At 46.0% G+C, this 18,545-nt stretch overlaps 1 protein-coding gene and 1 long non-coding RNA gene across 2 annotated transcripts in view; one reads left to right on the top strand and one right to left on the bottom strand.

The window, feature by feature from the left end:
• The window catches only part of LOC149126327 (uncharacterized), a 39,970-nt gene extending 38,911 nt beyond the window's left edge, over window positions 1-1,059 (bottom strand). Inside the window, exon 1 of the long non-coding RNA XR_016234953.1 lies at window positions 665-1,059. This is a non-coding gene — a long non-coding RNA (uncharacterized LOC149126327). The remainder of the gene's footprint in view (window positions 1-664) is intronic.
• A 3,296-nt stretch (window positions 1,060-4,355) lies between these two features.
• The window catches only part of SNTB1 (syntrophin beta 1), a 291,356-nt gene continuing 277,166 nt past the window's right edge, over window positions 4,356-18,545 (top strand). Inside the window, exons 1-2 of the mRNA XM_002710756.6 lie at window positions 4,356-4,462; window positions 4,635-5,440. Of these exons, the coding sequence (XP_002710802.2) occupies window positions 4,864-5,440 (577 nt within the window). The 5' untranslated portion in view covers window positions 4,356-4,462; window positions 4,635-4,863. The remainder of the gene's footprint in view (window positions 4,463-4,634; window positions 5,441-18,545) is intronic.

Here is an 18,545-nt window from a genome sequence, read left to right as displayed (position 1 = left end):
ATGAGGTACCTGTTAGCCAACTGGGCACACCTGAGAAGAAACTGCTCCGCCTCCTGTTCCTGCACTTCCCCCCTTCCCAATGCATTATCTTTTTTTTTTTTTTTTTTTTTTTGACAGGCAGAGTAGACAGTGAGAGAAAGACAGAGAGAAAGGTCTTTCTTTTCCATTGGTTCACCCTCCAATGGCCGCCGAGGCAGGAGCACTGTGCTGATCTGAAGCCAGGAGCCAGGTGCTTCCCCTGGTCTCCCATGCGAGTGCAGGGCCCAAGTACTTGGGCCATTACTTGGGCCATCCTCCACTGCACTCCCGGGCCACAGCAGAGGGCTGGACTGGAAGAGGAGCAACCGGGACAGAATCTGGCACCCTGACTGGGACTAGAACCCGGTGTGCCGGCGCCGCAGGTGGAGGATTAGCCTAGTGAGCCGGGGCGCTGGCCCCAGTGCATTATCTTTAAGTCATGAACTACTTATCTAGCATTAAATAGATTTGAAATCTGGAAAACGCGCCCAACTCATTTCATATTCAGCAGGACATCCACCCTGTTCTATCCATGTGTTCCTTTGTCTTTTCAGCTTTCCATCTCTAGGTGGGCCTGCCTGTAGCCCTCCCCTAGTTCTTTACTAAGAAAGTTTAATCAGTTTGGATTTACACAGGTAGGCCTTACCTTAGGGGTTTTGCAGTTTTCAGCTGACTCTCCTGATCCTCTTTCTTTCTGTTCAATACCCCCCAGGTAATGAATAGCTCTCCCAGTCCTCTTCTACACTGTTCACCTTGTGTCCGCTCTCTGTTCTGTGCATTGGAAAAATCCCCCTAGATTTGCTTAATTCTTGGGGCTGGGGTAGTGGTACAGCAGGTTAAGCCACCACCAGCAACGCTGCCATCCTATATGAGCACTGGTTAGAGTCCCAGCTGCTCCACTTCCAATTCAGCTCTCTGTTAATAAGCCCGGAAAAGCAGAGGAAAACCAAACTGCTTGGATCCCTGCCATCCGTGTGGGAGACCCAGATGGATTTCCAGGCTTCTGGCTTCTTGCAGGCACAGCAGCAGCCACTGGGGAGTGAACAAGCAGATGGAAGTACTCTCCGTCTCTCTCTAACTCCACCTTTCAAATAAGTCAATGCATCTTTGTAAAAAGTGCTCAATTATTTTCTTAAGGAAATAATATCAAAAGTACAATGATCATATTTCTAAACCTAAATATTGGAGCATGTGTTCTAATCAGTAGCCATTTCTTTTGTCAGTATGTACACAACAGAACTTTGTAGATGAACAGGTGAACACTATTCTTTCTACTACACCAACCAACATGCTCTTATGAATCTAAGTCCTGTCCATTCTGTAGGAAAAAGCACATCTCGGGGGTGGGGAGGGAGGGGCGAGGAGCAAAAGGATATGACTTTGGATAGGAGGGTATTGGGAGACAAAATTTAGGACAGAAAGAGGAAATATAACAGGTGGTAGAGCTAAATGGAAGAAACCTGATAAAAAGGGAGGTTTGGGTATACTTTCTGATATGCTAAAGTTGGACTGGTTTTGGGGATAACCTCAATGTGGAATTGCCAAGGATTTTACTATGTGGCCTGGGTCCTTCATTGCTCCACTCTGAGTTTAAAATAATTTCAAATAAAATGAAATAAATAAAATTTTTAAAAATCCAACAAATCTCCTAAGCTCACAAGATCACAATAGTCACCAATTTTGGTATACTAATATGTCTAAAGAAACAAAAAAGATGTGTCCAGTATGGAGGTCTGGGTGCTCTCTAACCTTGGATGAAAGGTTTTGAATACTCTCACCACAAAGAAATGATAAATATACCATGTGATGGATGTACTAGTACCCTGCTTTGTTCATTACATAATAATGCATCAATCCAATAACATTGTACTCCACAAATATGTACAATTATTAAGTGTCAACTTAAAAAAAAAGGAAAGCCCACAGACCACAGCTGGTTCTACCATTCTACCTATGACCCAGCGAAGGGAGCTTTAATGTCTGTTTCCCCATAAGAAGGCTGGGCTTAGTGCACAGATGAACACAGGCACTGTAGCTAATAGGCTTTGAGTATTTTCAAGAGACTATGAGACAGTGATTAAAGAGTTCAGATCCCTCATACCTATTTTCAAATCCTGACTCTGCCATTTATGAATTTCTTAACTGGGACAAGTTATTAAGCCTGTACCTCTACTTCTTCATCTGTGAAATGGGAAAGAATATAATTGTAAGTACTCCCAAGAATTGCCTGGAGGATTGAGTTACAATATATGTAAAGCACTTAGAACAGAGGCTGTAATTACCCTCCATTGGCAAAGCTATGCCTGGCTAACATGCATGCCTCAGGCCTAATTATATTAAATATTTATCTCCCCTCATTCTGATACAACTTGCAATAAACAACATACTCCTCTCCACATAGGTTTTCTCACACAGAAAAAAAAAATTGTGCTTTTCACAGAGATTCTAGAAATACCATCCTAAAGCCTGCAATTTCTTAATAATCTTTTTTAAAAATTTATTTATTTATTTATTTATTTGGACAGGCAGAGTGGACAGTGAGAGAGAGAGAGAGAGAGAGAGAGAGAGAAAGGTCTTCCTTTTCCATTGGTTCACCCCCCAATGGCCACCACGGCCGGCGCACTGCGCTGATCCACAGCCAGGAGCCAGGTGCTTCTCCTGGTCTCCCATGCGGGTGCAGGGCCCAAGGACTGGGGCCACAGCAGAGAGCTGGACAGGAAGAGGAGCAACCGGGACAGAATCTGGCACCCTGACCGGGACTAGAACCCTGTGTGCCGTTGCTGCAGGCAGAGGATTAGCCTATTGAGCTGCGGCACCAGCCGAGCTTGCAATTTCTTATAGTGAATTGATAAACTAGCTGTGGTTGTATCTTGGCCTCCCACATTGCTTGGCCACAGAAAAAAACACAGGCAGGTTGTTGATGTAGGGTTTCTGGTCCAAGGGCAGATCGGTTTTGATTTCTCAATCTTCACCCAGGTCTTCTGCTCTCTATCTCAACCTCAGTGTATCTGGGTTAGGATGCAGACACTCTATAGCCCCTGAAGAGTGAGGCTCCTGAGTCCTCAGCTTCTACAGCAGAGGGCCAGCCCCAGGTGGCTTTTTCTCAAAACAGTTATGCCAGCCATGCTAGCTCCCTGTCTGGTCCTGCACCTCACAAAAGGCTCAAAAGTCCCAGGAGCTGCCATCCCTGATGTGGGCACCTTTACATAAAGGCATAAAGTGCTTTTAGAAGTTGATGAGCTAAAAATAATACAAGGGCATGGGGGAGAGCGGTAAGTGGAAGCATTAATCCAAGGGCTCTGCCCAATCTGCAAAAAAATGTTCAGGTGTTTTCAGTTCCTTCTGTGGCCCTCGCTGGAACTCCACTCTCTAGGAATTCATCTGAGTTTTTAAGCATCCCTGATTAAAAGTGTGAGGGCTAAGAACTTTCAATGATAAGACACATCAGGTGTTCAGGAAGAGTTCTCTCCTTCTGACGCCTTGCTGTGTTGCCTTTACCTTCAGGGATTAATAAATTTGTGAATATTGTTTTGTTTTTGGAGAGAGTGGAAAGAAGAGTGGGAAGGGAGTGTAGCTAAGAAGGGCTTTGAATGGACCCTGAGACCACTGGTTCAGTGTGTGTGTTGGGGGAGGCAGTGGAAAACCTGAAAAGTTCAAGGGCAGGGGAACTCCGGAACATCCACCTATGGCATGGACTATGTTGGCATTTCCGGATTGGCCAGGAAAGGTATCCAAAAAACTAACACTGTTACCCTGAAAAAATGCAACACGAGATGCAAATAAGTAACAAGCAAAGGAACCCTGCAGATGCAAGATACTCCATCTGAGTTCTTGAATAGGAGAGCTCTTGTATGGTGTCTCAAGAAGGAGAAAGCAACATGAAGCATTCAGTGTGGGACTGTGGCTGGAGAGACAGGTCAGAAGCACAGAGCACGTAATGAATTCCAGCTGGAAGAACGTTTGTCCCTGGGGTCCAGGCAGGCTGTGACCTGTTGAAAACCCCAGGCCAAAGGAGAAACCGCTCCAGAGCCCGAGTAGAACAGATGTGTTGCATTGAAGAAGAGGGTTAGACACGTGGGTTACGCGCTTTATTCTAGGACCGCGGGGGCAGCTTTCCTTGTTGACCCTGGGATCGCCCAGGCCCTCGGTCTGCGCCTACCTAGCTTCCCGAGAGTCCCTTTGAAAGGAGGGACAGGTAAGCACTGAGTGAAGCGCTGGTTTGGGGAGACCAGGGACCAAGGAACAATTCTACCCGCCGGGTGCGAAAGGGAAAGGGATAGGGAGGATCTACTTGGATAAACCCAGGCAGGACGCCCACGGTAAAGGAAAGGGGGCTGCGGCGAGTGGAGAGACGTGAGACGCAGAAGGCGCTGGGGTGGCCGTCCCCGGGTGCCCAGGTCTGGCGGGGTGTGGCGGCGAGTGACCGCTGCGGCTGCTGGAACAGGTGAGCGGCGGCAGGGTGCGCGGTCCCCGCCCTTCCCGGAGCGTGCGGCGCCCTACGGACTCCAGCCAGCGCCTAGCTGTTCCGCGGCTCCCCTTGGCGAGGGGTTTTGCAACTAGCAGCTGGCTGCCTTTTTTTTTCCCTCCCCTGTCTAGGTCTCTCCTTCTTCTTTTAGGTTGCTCCACCCCGCCCAGGATCAGGCGAGGGGGAACAAGCCAGCCCCGCTGCGGCTGCCAACCCGCGCCCAGTGCGCCTGCGAACTCCCGGAGCGGAGTCCCGCGCGCCGCCGCGTCTGCACCGGGCGCGCTCTGCTCTCTGCCCCGGACCCCGCGTCCTGCTCCCCGCAACCCTTCCCCACTTTTCCCCCTTTTGCAATCACATGGCGTTTTAAGAATGCCGGAAAGATGGCGGTAGCGGCGGCGGCGGCGGCGGCGGCGGCTGGGCCGGCAGGCGGGGGAAGCGGCCGGGCTCAGCGGAGCGGGCTGCTGGAAGTTTTGGTGCGGGATCGCTGGCACAAAGTTCTGGTGAACTTGAGCGAAGACGCCCTGGTTCTGAGCTGCGAGGAGGGCGCTGCGGCGTACAACGGCATCGGGGCAGCCACCAATGGCTCGTTCTGCAGGGGTGCCGGGGCCGGGCACCAGGGCGCGGGCGGCGCGCAGCCCCCGGACTCGCCCGCCGGGGTCCGCACGGCCTTCACCGACCTCCCGGAGCAGGTGCCCGAGTCCATCTCGAACCAGAAGCGCGGCGTGAAGGTGCTGAAGCAGGAGTTGGGCGGTTTGGGCATCAGCATCAAGGGGGGCAAAGAGAACAAGATGCCCATCCTCATCAGCAAGATCTTCAAGGGGCTGGCGGCGGACCAGACCCAAGCCCTGTACGTGGGCGACGCCATCCTATCGGTGAACGGAGCCGACCTGCGGGATGCTACCCACGACGAGGCGGTGCAGGCTCTGAAGCGCGCAGGCAAGGAGGTGCTGCTGGAAGGTAAGGGGTTAACGCCGCGCTGGCCGCACGCACCTGCGGGTTTTCCCACCCGCACCCCAGGGACCCGGCCCTGTGCGTGCAGGTGAAGGCGGCGGCGACTCTTGGGATTTTTGACAACTTTTACCCAGCTTGGGGCAACGTGTCCCTCCCAAGGGGGGTGCACGGAAAGACAGGCGAGCGGGGTTTCAGGGCCAAAAGGTATGCTTAGTGTGCGATGTTTCCTTTTCGTCTGCGGATAATCCAAGTGTAGTGGAAGGGGCTTTGAGGTGTTGGGAGCGTCGCGGAGCGGATCCGCTCGGTGGTAGCAATGCAGTTTTCTGTTCTGCACAGTTTCCCACTCCGAAGCCTGCGCTAGCCCGCTGACAGGACTGAATCATGGAGGAGCAGGAGAGAGCGAGCAATATTTCAATGCCAAAACTCCGGTCCATCCTTCTCTATTTCCCGCCTGCAGTTTGGAGAGCGGGCATTGTGCCCGGGGAGTTGTGCCAAGGGCTAGGAGATGTGTTGCAATTTTAGGCAAAAGTTCACTTCCCCTGCCGGGTGTTTGGCCGGTCAGTCTGGATTCCTGGCTCCTCTGGGTGCGGAGCTGGAGCTGGGTGAAGTGGTTTTTCTGCCTGCATTTTCTGGAGCTTTTTCAGAAAGGTGTGGAAACAAATTTGCCCTTTGGAAACAGTTTCCCCTGAGCGCAAGGACTTTTTAGAAACTATCTTCTGTGGTCTGATGCCTCTCATTCCTTCGTCACCGAGTGTGAATAGAAGAAATAGCGATTTGTACCGATTCTGGAGCATGTGGCATTATGCAGGAGAAGAGAGCAGTGAGATAGTACACTGAGCACATGTTCTTTGCTGTAGCTGCGTTTCTCATTTGCTACCTGCTTTTCCTCCCGCTCTGCGTGCCTCTGCCGGCACTGACGCCACAATGTAGTTTGTCCACTTATCCAAGGCCCCCTTTACCTTACAGAGTGAATCGTCCAGAGTCCCTCACTTAGTTAAAGGTCTGTCCTGAGCTTGGGTATCCGATGACACGCATACCTTGTGAGTGAAGAAAGGAACTTGGCTATGAAGCAATATTCAAACCAAGACTTGGTGAAATGGCATCGATTTAAGTTCTAAACTCGGGACGTAAGTCAGGGTGCTGGGTGTGTGAATCTGAGAAACTTCAGAGTTGGGAAACCAACTTTGCACTGTGTGTGACAATTCAAGCAACTCCCTAATGTGTGAAGTCCCACCTCTTGGCCTAGAAGACAGAGGGCTTCTTTTCTCCCCCTTATTTGTCTAGAGGATCTGTGATGTCTTTATATTTAATTACCACCCTGGATCCAGAAACTGGAAGTCTGTTTGCTTTGGCTTGATGATTAACATAAGTAAACAACAAAGTTTTTTTTTGATTCAACTGTGTGTTGCTTTGTGTGAGAGGGGACAGGTGGGATCTGCAGCAAGTGTAGCTTGTACTCTAAACTGTTGGGCAGTTCTTCAATTTGCAAATACTTACTGTGAATACTGGGGGAAGGTGCAAAAGCCAGGCTATTTTAATTTTAGAATATCTTGTATGTTGTCCCTTTTTCTTTCACTGCCAAGTCATTATTCATTAAATTGAAACCAAAGAGGTTAAAAACAAAACAAACTCCCATCCAAAAAGAGGAAGAAAATGTGACTCCCTGTGGTTGAAAATAAACCTAGAGAAGCAAAACACAAACAAAAATCGGTAGCAACTGAAAAGGGAGTTGTGTGAAAATCTCTAACAGGACATTCTTAAGTTTTGTTATGTTGCAGGCAATACTTCAGGATCAAGACCTGTGGGCTTCCTAGACAGGAACCAACCTGTGCCCAGTGCTGCATCTTATCCCCAGTGAGAGTTTTCCGAAATCTAATAAGAGGAGCCAGGGGAGGTCCTGCATAAAGCAATCTCCTGTTAATGAGCTAGTGTTGGTCCTGGGTGCTATGGCAGCAGTCACACACCGTGAGGTCAAATGCAAATGAAATCCTCTCTTCTGCGGCTTGGCCTAGTGCAGAGTCCCAGTTGATGTGACTTGTTAGAACCAACTCAAGGGGTTTTGAAAGTCCCTTCCATTCTTCCTCCTGTTCAGACATGCAGTGTTCATTCCAGAATTTCTACATAGAAGAGGCTTTGGGAATGTAATCTGGTTAGACATGGTGGCTGAGGGAGATATTTTAAAGATATTTTGTGGCAAATTTACAGTTTTTAATAGGTTGCTTTTCTGTTTGTCTTTTGAGGGAGTTGAAGATTAGTACCCCAACCTCTATGACTATGCACCTCATTCCATGACGTGTGCCCTCTAGTGGGGAGTTCCTGCTTCCACCTGTGGAACACCCTGAAAACTGAAACCCTCAGCTGGCGAATTTCGCTGCCTAAATGCTAATCCTTGGTTCAGGAACAGAATTTATCATAACCTCTCTGAGCCTGAGTCTTCATCTGAAAAATGAGAATAAGGAAACCTATTAGAACAGCTAACTTGGGGCCGGTGCCGTGGCTCACTTGGTTAATCCTTCGCCTGTGGCACCCGCATCCCACATGAGCGCCAGGTTCTAGTCCCAGTTGCTCCTCTTCCAGTCCAGCTCTCTGCTGTGGCCCGGGAGTGCAGTGGAGGATGGCCCAAGTGCTTGGGCCCCTGCACCCGCATGGGAGACCAGGAGGAAGCACCTGGCTCCTGGCTTCAGATCGGCGCAGCGCCAGCCATAGCAGCCATTTGGGGAGTGAACCAATGGAAGGAAGACCTTTCTCTGTCTCTCTCTGTCTATAACTCTACCTGTCAAATAAAAATAAAAAATTTAAAAAATTAAAAGAACAGCTGTGGGGAGCAGCTCGGACTAGACTAAGTTACTGGAATTAAGACTTATTCTATGCATCTGCTCTCCCACAATAAGGCGCTGGGAGAGGAGAAAACAGCTTCTACCCAGCTGCCTCCAGTTCAGCCAATAAACAGCAGGACCTGCTCCTGATTGGAGGAGAGCAGCGTACTCGGCGTGTGGGCAGCCGAGTTGGGATTGGCAGAGGAGGACTATAAAGGAGGAGAGAGACGGCATGCACCAGGGAACATCTAAGGGGAACATCTAAGGGGAACACCTGTGCAGCCCCCCAGAGAACCGGCCGGCGGTGTGCCGCTCCCCTGCGGAAGTGGGGAATGTGGCCAGGGGGAACTGCCCTTCCACGGAGGTGGAAGGGACAGTAGCCAACCCGGGAAGAACCAGCAGCAAACCCGGGGAGGGCCGAGCAGACGAAAGAACAGCGCAGGGTCCTGTGTCGTTCCTCCACGAAGAGGGGGAGCGACAAACAGCCAACTTTACAGAGCCACTCCGTGAAAGAGCACTAAGAATAAAAGGCCTGTTCCCAATGCCTGCTGCGAGTTATTTTTACAACTCAAGTGATATGATGGAGTTGCCTCTTCTACAGGATAAATCCTCTCTTCCTTTACTGATCTTTTTTATTCAACTCTTTATAATAAAATTTTAATTCTGGGATATCATCCCTTTGGGGCCACAGGAGTTAAAATAGCATCTTGGGAAAGAGTCATAAAAATAGCTAACATTTCTTGAGCACTTAATATGTGCCAGGCTTTATGGCAGGTGTTCATGTTATATTTATTGTACCTCTGAGGCCAGTAATAGTGTTGTTCCTTTTACTGATTAGGAAATTAATGTTTATAGACATCGGATTATCTGCATGGAGTAAGTGGGGAGAAGGTTTCCAGATCTGATTTAAAAGCACGTACTTTTAACCTTTACCTTTGTGCTTCTGTGTGGATCTGTATGCCTGAGCCAGTTGAAGTCACAGTGCAAGGCATCCTCCTCCACACCTCAGATCCTCTGAAGTGCTTAGTTCAACGCTGAGCAGGAAACGGCGACCATGTGAACTATTTAGAAGGGTGGGACAGGAAGTAGGATATAGTCTTCAAAACCTAGTGCACTAAGTCTCTAGCTGTCGGAAGGAAGTGGCTGATCTGACCCAGCTCTATGTTGAGACCCATGGCCAGCAAGGAGACAAAACTGTAACTCAAACTTGACTAGAATACTTGGCATACCTTATGTATTACTTAAGATCAGAGATGTTCACACTAAGAACTCATTTCTCATCTTAGGTAGGGAGTGGGGTCAGGGACCCTGGATTCAGCCAAACAGGTCCTGGACCCCATAGTCTCATGGGCACCGTTTATGTAGACTCCAGTGTGAAGGCCTGTGCTGGAGCTGGGCAGGGCATGTGTGCACGTACTGCCTTGGCAGGTCTAGGAGAGGGAGGAGTTCTCAGTCCATGAATTAATGGTAAATTCATAATTGAAATAGGTCAACGTATTTACAACTGACACTGCAAGAAAATGACCTTCCCCGTAACTTTGGAGATTGGGAATGTGGAGGTGGAAGTAGAAACGGCCATGCTTGGATCCCCGAGGTGTCTGGTGGAACTAACTGCAATAAATGGAAACTCAAAGCAGAGAGTCAAGGAGACATGTTGACACGTACCCAGTCCATCAGAGATCACCTCCCCACCCCCTACCTTTTCCCAGCTTCACTTTCACAATAGCATTCATTCTCTGGAGGTGGAAGTTGGGAATGGTGGAGCCAGGAGGTGGTTTGCAAGGGAGGGCCAGTGATTTACTGCCATGAAATCTAGGGATTGGAGGAGAAGTTGAACTTCCAGAGATCTTGTTAGGATTGAAGAGATTTTTAAAAAATACCCACAGATCCAGGAATTAAAGTCTTGAAACATGGGTTCTTCTAACAGTTTCACTTTTTTCAAGGTTCTTTATCTCTTTGGGTCTTAGTTTTCTTCACTGAAAATCCAGGGAGCTAGTTCAACCATCTCTAAATCTTGTTCTGTATTAAAGCCTCTGAATTCAGATACAGTGAACACTTTTATTCACAAATTTGTTGCACTCTTTGTTATTGTAAAGCATGTTTCATAAATAAGTTAGTCTAATTGATTTTTTTAAAAAATCAATATAATTCCCTAATAGTAATATAAAAAGGAAGGGAAAGAGTTTAAGTGTTTCAGTGGATAAAGACAGGGACACTACCATACCAGAGATCAGTTTCTGTTCACAACAAGAGTGAATTTTAAAGTCGGAATTCAGTGAGCTACACTCCAGTCAGCAGGGGGCCGCTTCCTCTCTGGAGGCCCCAGGAGAGACTGTCTCCTCACTTTCTCTGGAAGCTTGTGGGCTTTCCCACTTGCATTGGCTCACCGTCCTCTCCCGTCTGTAAAGCCTGCCATGGTGACTTGAGTCCTTCTCGGGTCCAGTCGCTCCCACTTCCCTTCTGCCTTCTTTGTGATTGTGTTGGTCACACCTAATGTGAACCAGGATCATCTTCGTATTTTAAGGTTGACTGATTAGGAACCTTACTTCCATCATCAACCCTAATTCTGCTCTATTAGGGAACATATTCATAGGACCTGTAAGCTATAAAGTGGGCACTTTATGCCTACCAAACCAGATTTGCTGAAGTTATGGGAAGAAAGTTTCTCAGTAGATCTTTGAGAACAAACTGAATCTCTGTAAATACTCACTGCCCCTCACATCACAGAATAGTTCATTCACTTACATATTTATTCACATCACATATTTATTCATATCATGTCTGTTACATCTTTCATGTCCCGTGCACCACTAAGGCATTGCCCTCAGGAAGCAACCTCCTAGTGACAAGCACAGGTGCTGTGCAGATATGCCTGCAGGAGAGAGCAAAAAAAGGATGCATCAGGTGCATTAGAGCTGTGGCCACCATAGGAAGAGCACCTGGTCTGTTTCTGGACAGGACTTAGAGAGGCAAGTACCTCATGGCAACCCAAAAAGGTATATAAGCATCAGGTGTAGCTCAGCATGGCTAAGGGGGCAGAACATGGCTTTCAGCCCTTGCAGAAGGGAAAGGGAAGAGAGCAGAAACCTGAGAATGGAGCAGCGACCAGGCCTTGTGGGGCTTGTTTCAGAGCTGGGTTGCTTGCAGTGTTTTAAGCAGGAAAGGGTTGTGCTCAGTTTGACATGTCAGGGAGGTAACTCTCCAGAGGCACCATACATCTCTATCCCATGGTGGGCAAGGCTCTAATGAAGAGATCCAGCATCCTGGGCTCACCCAGTAGCCCCGATGTTTATCTCCTCACACTGAATTATACTTTGCACCTTCCCAAGCAAGGCATAGGTTTGTAAAGTGGCTTTGCTCACATTATGACTTCATCATCAGGTCAACCCTCTGAATGGCTGGACTAGAATGGAGCCATCTTTTGTATGAGGAGCGAGTAGCTTGTCTGAGGTTGTCTTATAAATGAAGGAGCTGGAAATCAGATGATCTCACACTTAATCAGTCTCACCCTACACAAACTCAGATGCTGTGCAGTGGACAACAGGAAGTTGAAGAGGGGTTGAGCCATGGCCTGAGAAGGGTGGGCACTGGAGGCTGATTTTGACATCCTTGATTAATGTGATCAGTGATACAGATTAATATGACTATGATAAACAAGTTAGTGTGATTTCCAATCCTCCCAACCGCCAGCATCTAGTGCTGTATCTAAAATATAGTGAGCTACTAAAGTGTGGGGAGGGGAAGAGGGAAGAAAAAAGGGAAAAGAATTTGGGGATTAGTTTTCTTTTTTGTGATTCCTATCATCTACCGCTCGTGCTCTGCAGAGAAAAAGAATAAAGAAATGACTTCATAGACTTGGGAAACACTTACTCAACATAGACCAATCTTGAAAGGCAGTTGACAATACAGGAGCCAGACAGGATTTTACAAGTTATAAGAAAACATAATTATCCATTGAACATTATTTATAACTACCTTTCTCCACCCTCCGCATGTGCCATGGCTTGGGGACCTACAAGTCTGAATGTGTAATGGAGGAGACAAAAACTGTCTGCTTAGATATTTTAATTGTTTCTTTTTTAAGCTTGTGTATCAGCGTGAGAATTCAGACTCTTCCTTCAGTAAAGCTGATCCAAACAGCCTTCCCATTCGGTATTTCTGCTGGGGTGGGTTATGCTCTTCATGTTCAGCCATGCGTCCTAGCAGTCGCCCCATGAAGGATGTATTAAAAATAACTTGCTGCACAGTTCCATGTTTATGAAAGGCATCTATCTGAAGCCACCAGTGGTTTGTTTGGTGAAAGAAAATTATTCTCTGGCAGCTTCTGGCCTACTAAGCATTCTATTTCAAATGGTGCATTTCAAAGCAGTTAATGTTAAAGAAAAGCCAGAAGTCCCTCTGCATTTATACCTAGTGTTTTATATACCAAACCTCATTACCCACTTCACTGGCCTTGATCTATAATAATGCTTGCCTTTAGCTCTGGCCTGCAGGGTGAGGCTTAAGAGAAAATATATATTACCCACCACGAAATCAATGTCCTAACACACTGATGCAGATGAGCCTCCCTCTCAGAGCAGGAGAGACAAGATGGAAACATTCATGATTCATTATGATTATAATGAACATTTAAACGGTGACCCATGCTTTTGCACAGTGCTCTTTACACTATTGCTTCTCCTGTGGTTTGAAGGGTCATTCTTAACATATGGAAAAGTGGGGAAAGATGGCTCTAAATGTGACTGGATGCTGAGTACTGAGTATTACTGCTTTTGACAAATTCAGTTTATTCGCCTTGCTGTTCAAACTGTTATTCTTTCTTCCCATCATAATATTTCTCGAAGCAGCCTAGTACAATATTTTAAAGGATGAGTCTTAAACTTACTTTCCATGGGCTTAAATTCTCATCCCACATCTTCCTACCTGTGTGAGCTTGTGTAAGATATTTAAATGCACATCTCAATTTCTTAGTACAAGAAGAATCCTCTTAGTAGGTTTGCTTTGAAGAGTAGGGTGGTTGTATATATAAAGCAGTTAGCTCATTTCCTGGAACATAGTAACTACTAAATAATTACTAACTATATGCTATGTCACATTTCATGTTTAGCTAAATATACTTAGCTAAGTATTATTTCTAAATAGAAGGTTCAATCACATAAGAAGGCGTTAATCATATGTTTTATAAAGTTTTCTGGAGAAATAGAATGATTTGGGTTTTGCTGTGCTGGGAAATTGAACAGTGTGACGGACGTCCAAGGAGAGTTCCTTGGCTTTGTAAGAGTGAGTTACGATCACACATGGGTGCATTTCATTGATGAATTTTAATAGCGTCAGATGTTTTCCATCAACCAGACCACAGGGAAGGCTGCTGTGGTTTTTGGTGGGCAAATATGAAATCTGCATTAAAATACAGGTTATACAGGAACATGCAGAAAAAATGCTTACTAAAGGAAAAGCCAACATATACAGATTTAACTTAGAGCAAAATTCAAAGTTCTTTCTAAAATTTTCTTACAATTGTGAGACTATAGAGATCTCTATTTTTATAGATTATTTTTATTTAAAAGGCAAAGTTATGGGGAAAGACCGAGATATTTTCAGTCCACTGGTTTATTCTCCACGTGGCCAGCCAGGGCTGAACCAGGTCAAAGCCAGGAGCCAGGAACTCAATCCAGGTCTCTAGTGTGGTGTGGCAGAGCACTTGGGCCATTTTCTGCTGCTTTCACAGGTGCGGTAACTGGGAGCTGAATTGGAATTGGATCCAGCTTGAACTCAGATGAGAGGCCAGTGTCACTGGTGGTGGCTAATACTAATCTCAAGTGTAGGGAGTTTTTCTTTTTCTTTTTCTTTTTCTTTTTTTTTTTTTTTTTTGACAGAGTTAGACAGTGAGAGAGAGACAGAGAGAAAGGTCTTCCTTTTCCGTTCGTTCATCCCCCAAATGGCCGCTATGGCTGGCGCGCTACACTGATCCGAAGCCAGGAGCCATGTGCTTCCTCCTGGTCTTCCATGTGGGTGCAGGGCCCAAGCACTTGGGCCATTCTCCACTGCCTTCCCAGGCCACAGCAGAGAGCTGGACTGGAAGAAGAGCAACTGGGACAGAGTCTGGCGCTCCAACCAGGACTCAAACCCCCGGGGTGCTGGCGCCGCAGGCAGAGGATTAGCCAAGTAAGCCATGGTGCCAGCCAACTGTGGAGATCTTATTAGTCAAAAGAAACCAAAATATTTCTTGTTATTAGATAAAAATTTACATAACTCTTATTTAACCAGTGTTCAGATTTTAAATTCTATTATTTAGCACCATATTTCATGGAAGCCAAGAGGCTCCAGAGAAGGATGTCACTGTTTATGCACTTTTAAGAAGGAAGAAAAGTCTACAATAGGAAGACCAGTGGTATGACTGCTTCAAGTTGGAGCGTCGGGCCAGTGCTGTGGCTCAGTGGGTGAAACTGCTGCCTGAGGTACTGGCATCCCATATGAGCATAGGTTTGAGTCCCAGCTATTCCACTCTGATCCGGATCCCTGCCAATGAGCCTGGAAAAGCAGTGAAGGATGGCCCACTTGCACCCATGTGGAAGACCTGGACAAAGCTCTAGGCTCCTGGCTTCGGCCTGGCCCAGCCAGGAGTGAATTTTTGGAGTGAAACAGTGGATGGAAGATCTTTCTCTTTGTCTCTTCTTCTTTTTGAAACTAAGTATAACCTAAAAATTGGGACTTCACAGGGCTATGCCTTCAATGAAGGGAAAATAAAAAAAAAGCCCATCATGTAGATGGGACAGCAAAGCAACTTACACATCTTGAATTTGGTATTGGCAGAAAAAAAATTTCAAAAACAATTATCTGTAGAATATATGGGAAAAAAATCTCTCCTGATATTTTGACTGGAAATCCATCTGATAAATTTTAGGTCTAAATTTATACTGTCATTTTGAGTTTAAAAAATGTTTTTGGAAAATAATTTAATTTCAGTGGTCTTTCAGGTGGGGAGGGCCCTGAATGAATGATGAGTAATTATGAATATGCTCTGGGAGAAATCAACTTCTGTCCCTGGCTCTGGTGATGTGGAGAAGCCAACAATTTTAGGGCACATTCACCAAATAAAGTTGATAAAATATGGCAAGACAATGGACATTTTGAATAGATTGAAAATGGTGTGTAAAAGTTACACAATATTATTAAAGCAGTGAATTTTTCTTTTCATGTTTGTTAGGTAGGAACTCGGTACACTGATGTAAAAATCTGTCTGAATGAGATGCAATCCTGTACTTCTAAAAATAGTCCAAAGGGCAGATAGATATAGAGCAATAAATTACACTTAAGTAAATTCTGTAAAGTAATAACAGCAAATTAGAAAGGATAAATTCTGTTACAGAACTTATGTAATGACCAGGGAAGAAGGTATTTGGGATATCTGAAGTCAAAACGTGTTTACAGAAGTGATTTATGTAGTGAGGTTACATAAGCAAAGTGAAACTTAAAACATAGATAATTGGGTATTTGAGGCCTTGCATTTCAAATACTCTCCTCTGAAACATTCTTTCATCTGCAATAAAAATCAAGGTTAATGATTATTTTTTTGTCAACATTCTCTATTTCATTTTTGGAATTTTTCTATATCAAAGTAACGTAGTCCTATAATTCCTTTGCCTAATCTTTCCCAGACCCTCTCCTTCCTAGAATATTGTCTATTTTCTTTAATCTCTAGGAATAGTTTACTTTTTTCCAAATGCTCATATTTATCAAAGAATCCACCTAGTCTGTTTGCTTTTTATTTTTTATTTTTGACAGGCAGAGTGGATAGTGAGAGAGAGAGAGACAGAGAAAGGTCTTCCTTTGCCGTTGGTTCACCCTCCAATGGCCGCCGCGGCCAGTGCGCTGCAGCCAGCGCACTGCGCTGATCTGAAGGCAGGAGCCAGGTACTTATCCTGGTCTCCCATGGGGTGCAAGGCCCAAGCACTTGGGCCATGCTCCACTGCACTCCCGGGCCATAGCAGAGAGCTGGCCTGGAAGAGGGGCAACCGGGACAGAATCTGGCGCCCCTACCGGGACTAGAACCTGGTGTGCCAGCGCCACAAGGCGGAGGATTGGCCTAGTGAGCTGCGGCGCCGGCCCCTGTTTGCTTTTCTTTCTGGAGCTCTGCCTCTCTGAACTGGTCACTTCTTGGCCTGGTGCATGATGATCTTACTCAGGCTGTCCATGGCTCCCTATTAAGTGTTTCTATGAATCCATCGTCATGCTTACTCTTGGTGTCTGCTCAACTTGTTTTGCTGGAGCACATTTGTTAGGAGCTTCCTGAGTAAGATGTATGATATGTAAGTGTCTGAAAATATCTTTATACCCCAAAGGATCAATAATTTGAGTATGAAATCCTGGAGTAGCTGTCATTTTCCTTCGACACTCTCTAGAGTGCTGGTGAGAAAGCACATGCTACCCTCATTTCCTTTCTTTTATGTGTGACCTGTTTCTTCTTTCTAGAAGCTTTTATAACTTTTTAAAAAATTTTAACTTTTATTTAATATAAATTTCCAAAGTACAACTTTTGGGTAACCTCCCTCCCACCTGCAACCATCCCATCTCCCACTCCCTCTCCCACCCCATTCACATCAAGATTTATTTTCAATTATCTTTATATACAGAAGATCTATTTAGTATATACTAAATGAAGATTTCAACAGTTTACACCCACACAGAAACACAAAGTGTAAAGTACTGTTTGAGTACTAGTTATACCGTTAATTCACATAATTCACACTAAGGACAGAGATCCTACATGGGGAGTAAGTGCACAGTGACTCCTGTTGATAAAAAACTTATTTGAAAGGCAAAGTTAGAGAGACCTTTCATCTGCTGGTTCACCTCCCCAAAGAGCTGCAAAAGCCAGGGCTGGGCAAGGAAGAGCCAGGAGTGTGGAACTCCATTCAGGTCCCCCATATGGGTGCCCATATGGGACACCAGCGTTACAGCTGGTAGCTAACAAACTGTACCACATCAGCCCCCAAAACTTGTTATTAACTTATTAATCTGAAGGAGTTAGAGGAAAACACACAGAGATCTGCCATCTGCTGGTTCCCTCCCTATGTCACTGCAATGGCCAGGATTGGGCCAGGTTGAAGCCAGGAGCTTCATCCGTGTCTCTCATGTGGGTACAGGTGCTCAAGTACTCAGGCCATCTTCTGTTGCTTTCCCAGATACTTTAGCAGGGAGCTGGATTGGAAGTCGAGTAGCCAAGACATGAACCAGCGCCCATATGGTATGCTAATGCCATAGGAAGCAGCTTAAATTGCTGCACCGCAAATCCAGCCCCAACCCTATAACTTATTAACACAGGTACAATAATTTGCATATAATGACTTGCTTTTATGTAGTACCCTCTTGTTTTGTGGATGCAATACCTTGTTTTTTTTGAGCATGGTAATAACAGTTTTTGAAGATTCTTTTGTACCAATAATGACTTGGGTATCTCAAAGTTCTTTTCTACTTCATTTTTTAGTACACCGTGCTTATCTGATAATTCAAACTATTTTGAGATTTGTTCAGTGTTTCTGTACCCCAGGAGGCAGAATCTGAGACAAGGATCTAAGTGCACGAAATTTATTTGTGGAGGTGGGAGGGCCGTGGGTGTTTGGTGGTATAACAGTTAAGATGCTGTTTGACACCAGCATCCTTTCTTAGTGCCTGAGATCGAATCCTGGTTTTGCTCCTAATTCCAGTTTCCAGCAGGTAGATCCCTGAAGTAGGTAGATCCCTGCCACCCACATGAGCGACCTGCATTGAGTTCCTAGCTCCTGGCTTCAGCTTGTCCCAACCCTGGCCGTTGCAGGTATTTGAGGAATAAACCAGCAGATGAGAGAGATTCATTCTCATTCATTCTCTTCCCTCCCTCTCTCCCTTCCAAATAAATAGAATAAGCACATCTTGAAGTCTGTTAGGGGTGTTCTCTGATAAAACACTGGTAGTGGCACGGGGACATGAGACGGTGAAGGGAATGAGCTCATAATAGCTCCAGTGTGAGCTGCTCAGTTCTTCGAGAGCTCAGCATGCGCTGGGTCAGACAAGATGGGGCTGAGAAGAGCTCTGCAACTCTCCATCCATCTTTTCATTACGGGTTGCTTCTGGGTTGTTAACTCTGGTGCTTCCAGCTGGCAACTCTGTGAGGGGCGCATGTAATCCCACCAAAATATGCCCTCAGGCAGATAACTGCAGGTATTCCTGCTAAGCAGCCTTTGTGCTTGGAGTTGAATGCACAGGAGCCCAACATGGTAACTGAAGTGTTCATCGGAACATGTTTCCTAATCTAA

This window comes from Oryctolagus cuniculus, chromosome 6, assembly GCF_051225735.1.
Source record: "Oryctolagus cuniculus isolate XC-2025 breed Fujian yellow rabbit chromosome 6, ASM5122573v1, whole genome shotgun sequence".
Lineage (NCBI taxonomy): Eukaryota > Metazoa > Chordata > Mammalia > Lagomorpha > Leporidae > Oryctolagus > Oryctolagus cuniculus.
The sequence above is the reverse complement of the archived record's forward strand: the minus strand, read 5'-3'. Positions and strand labels throughout refer to the sequence as shown.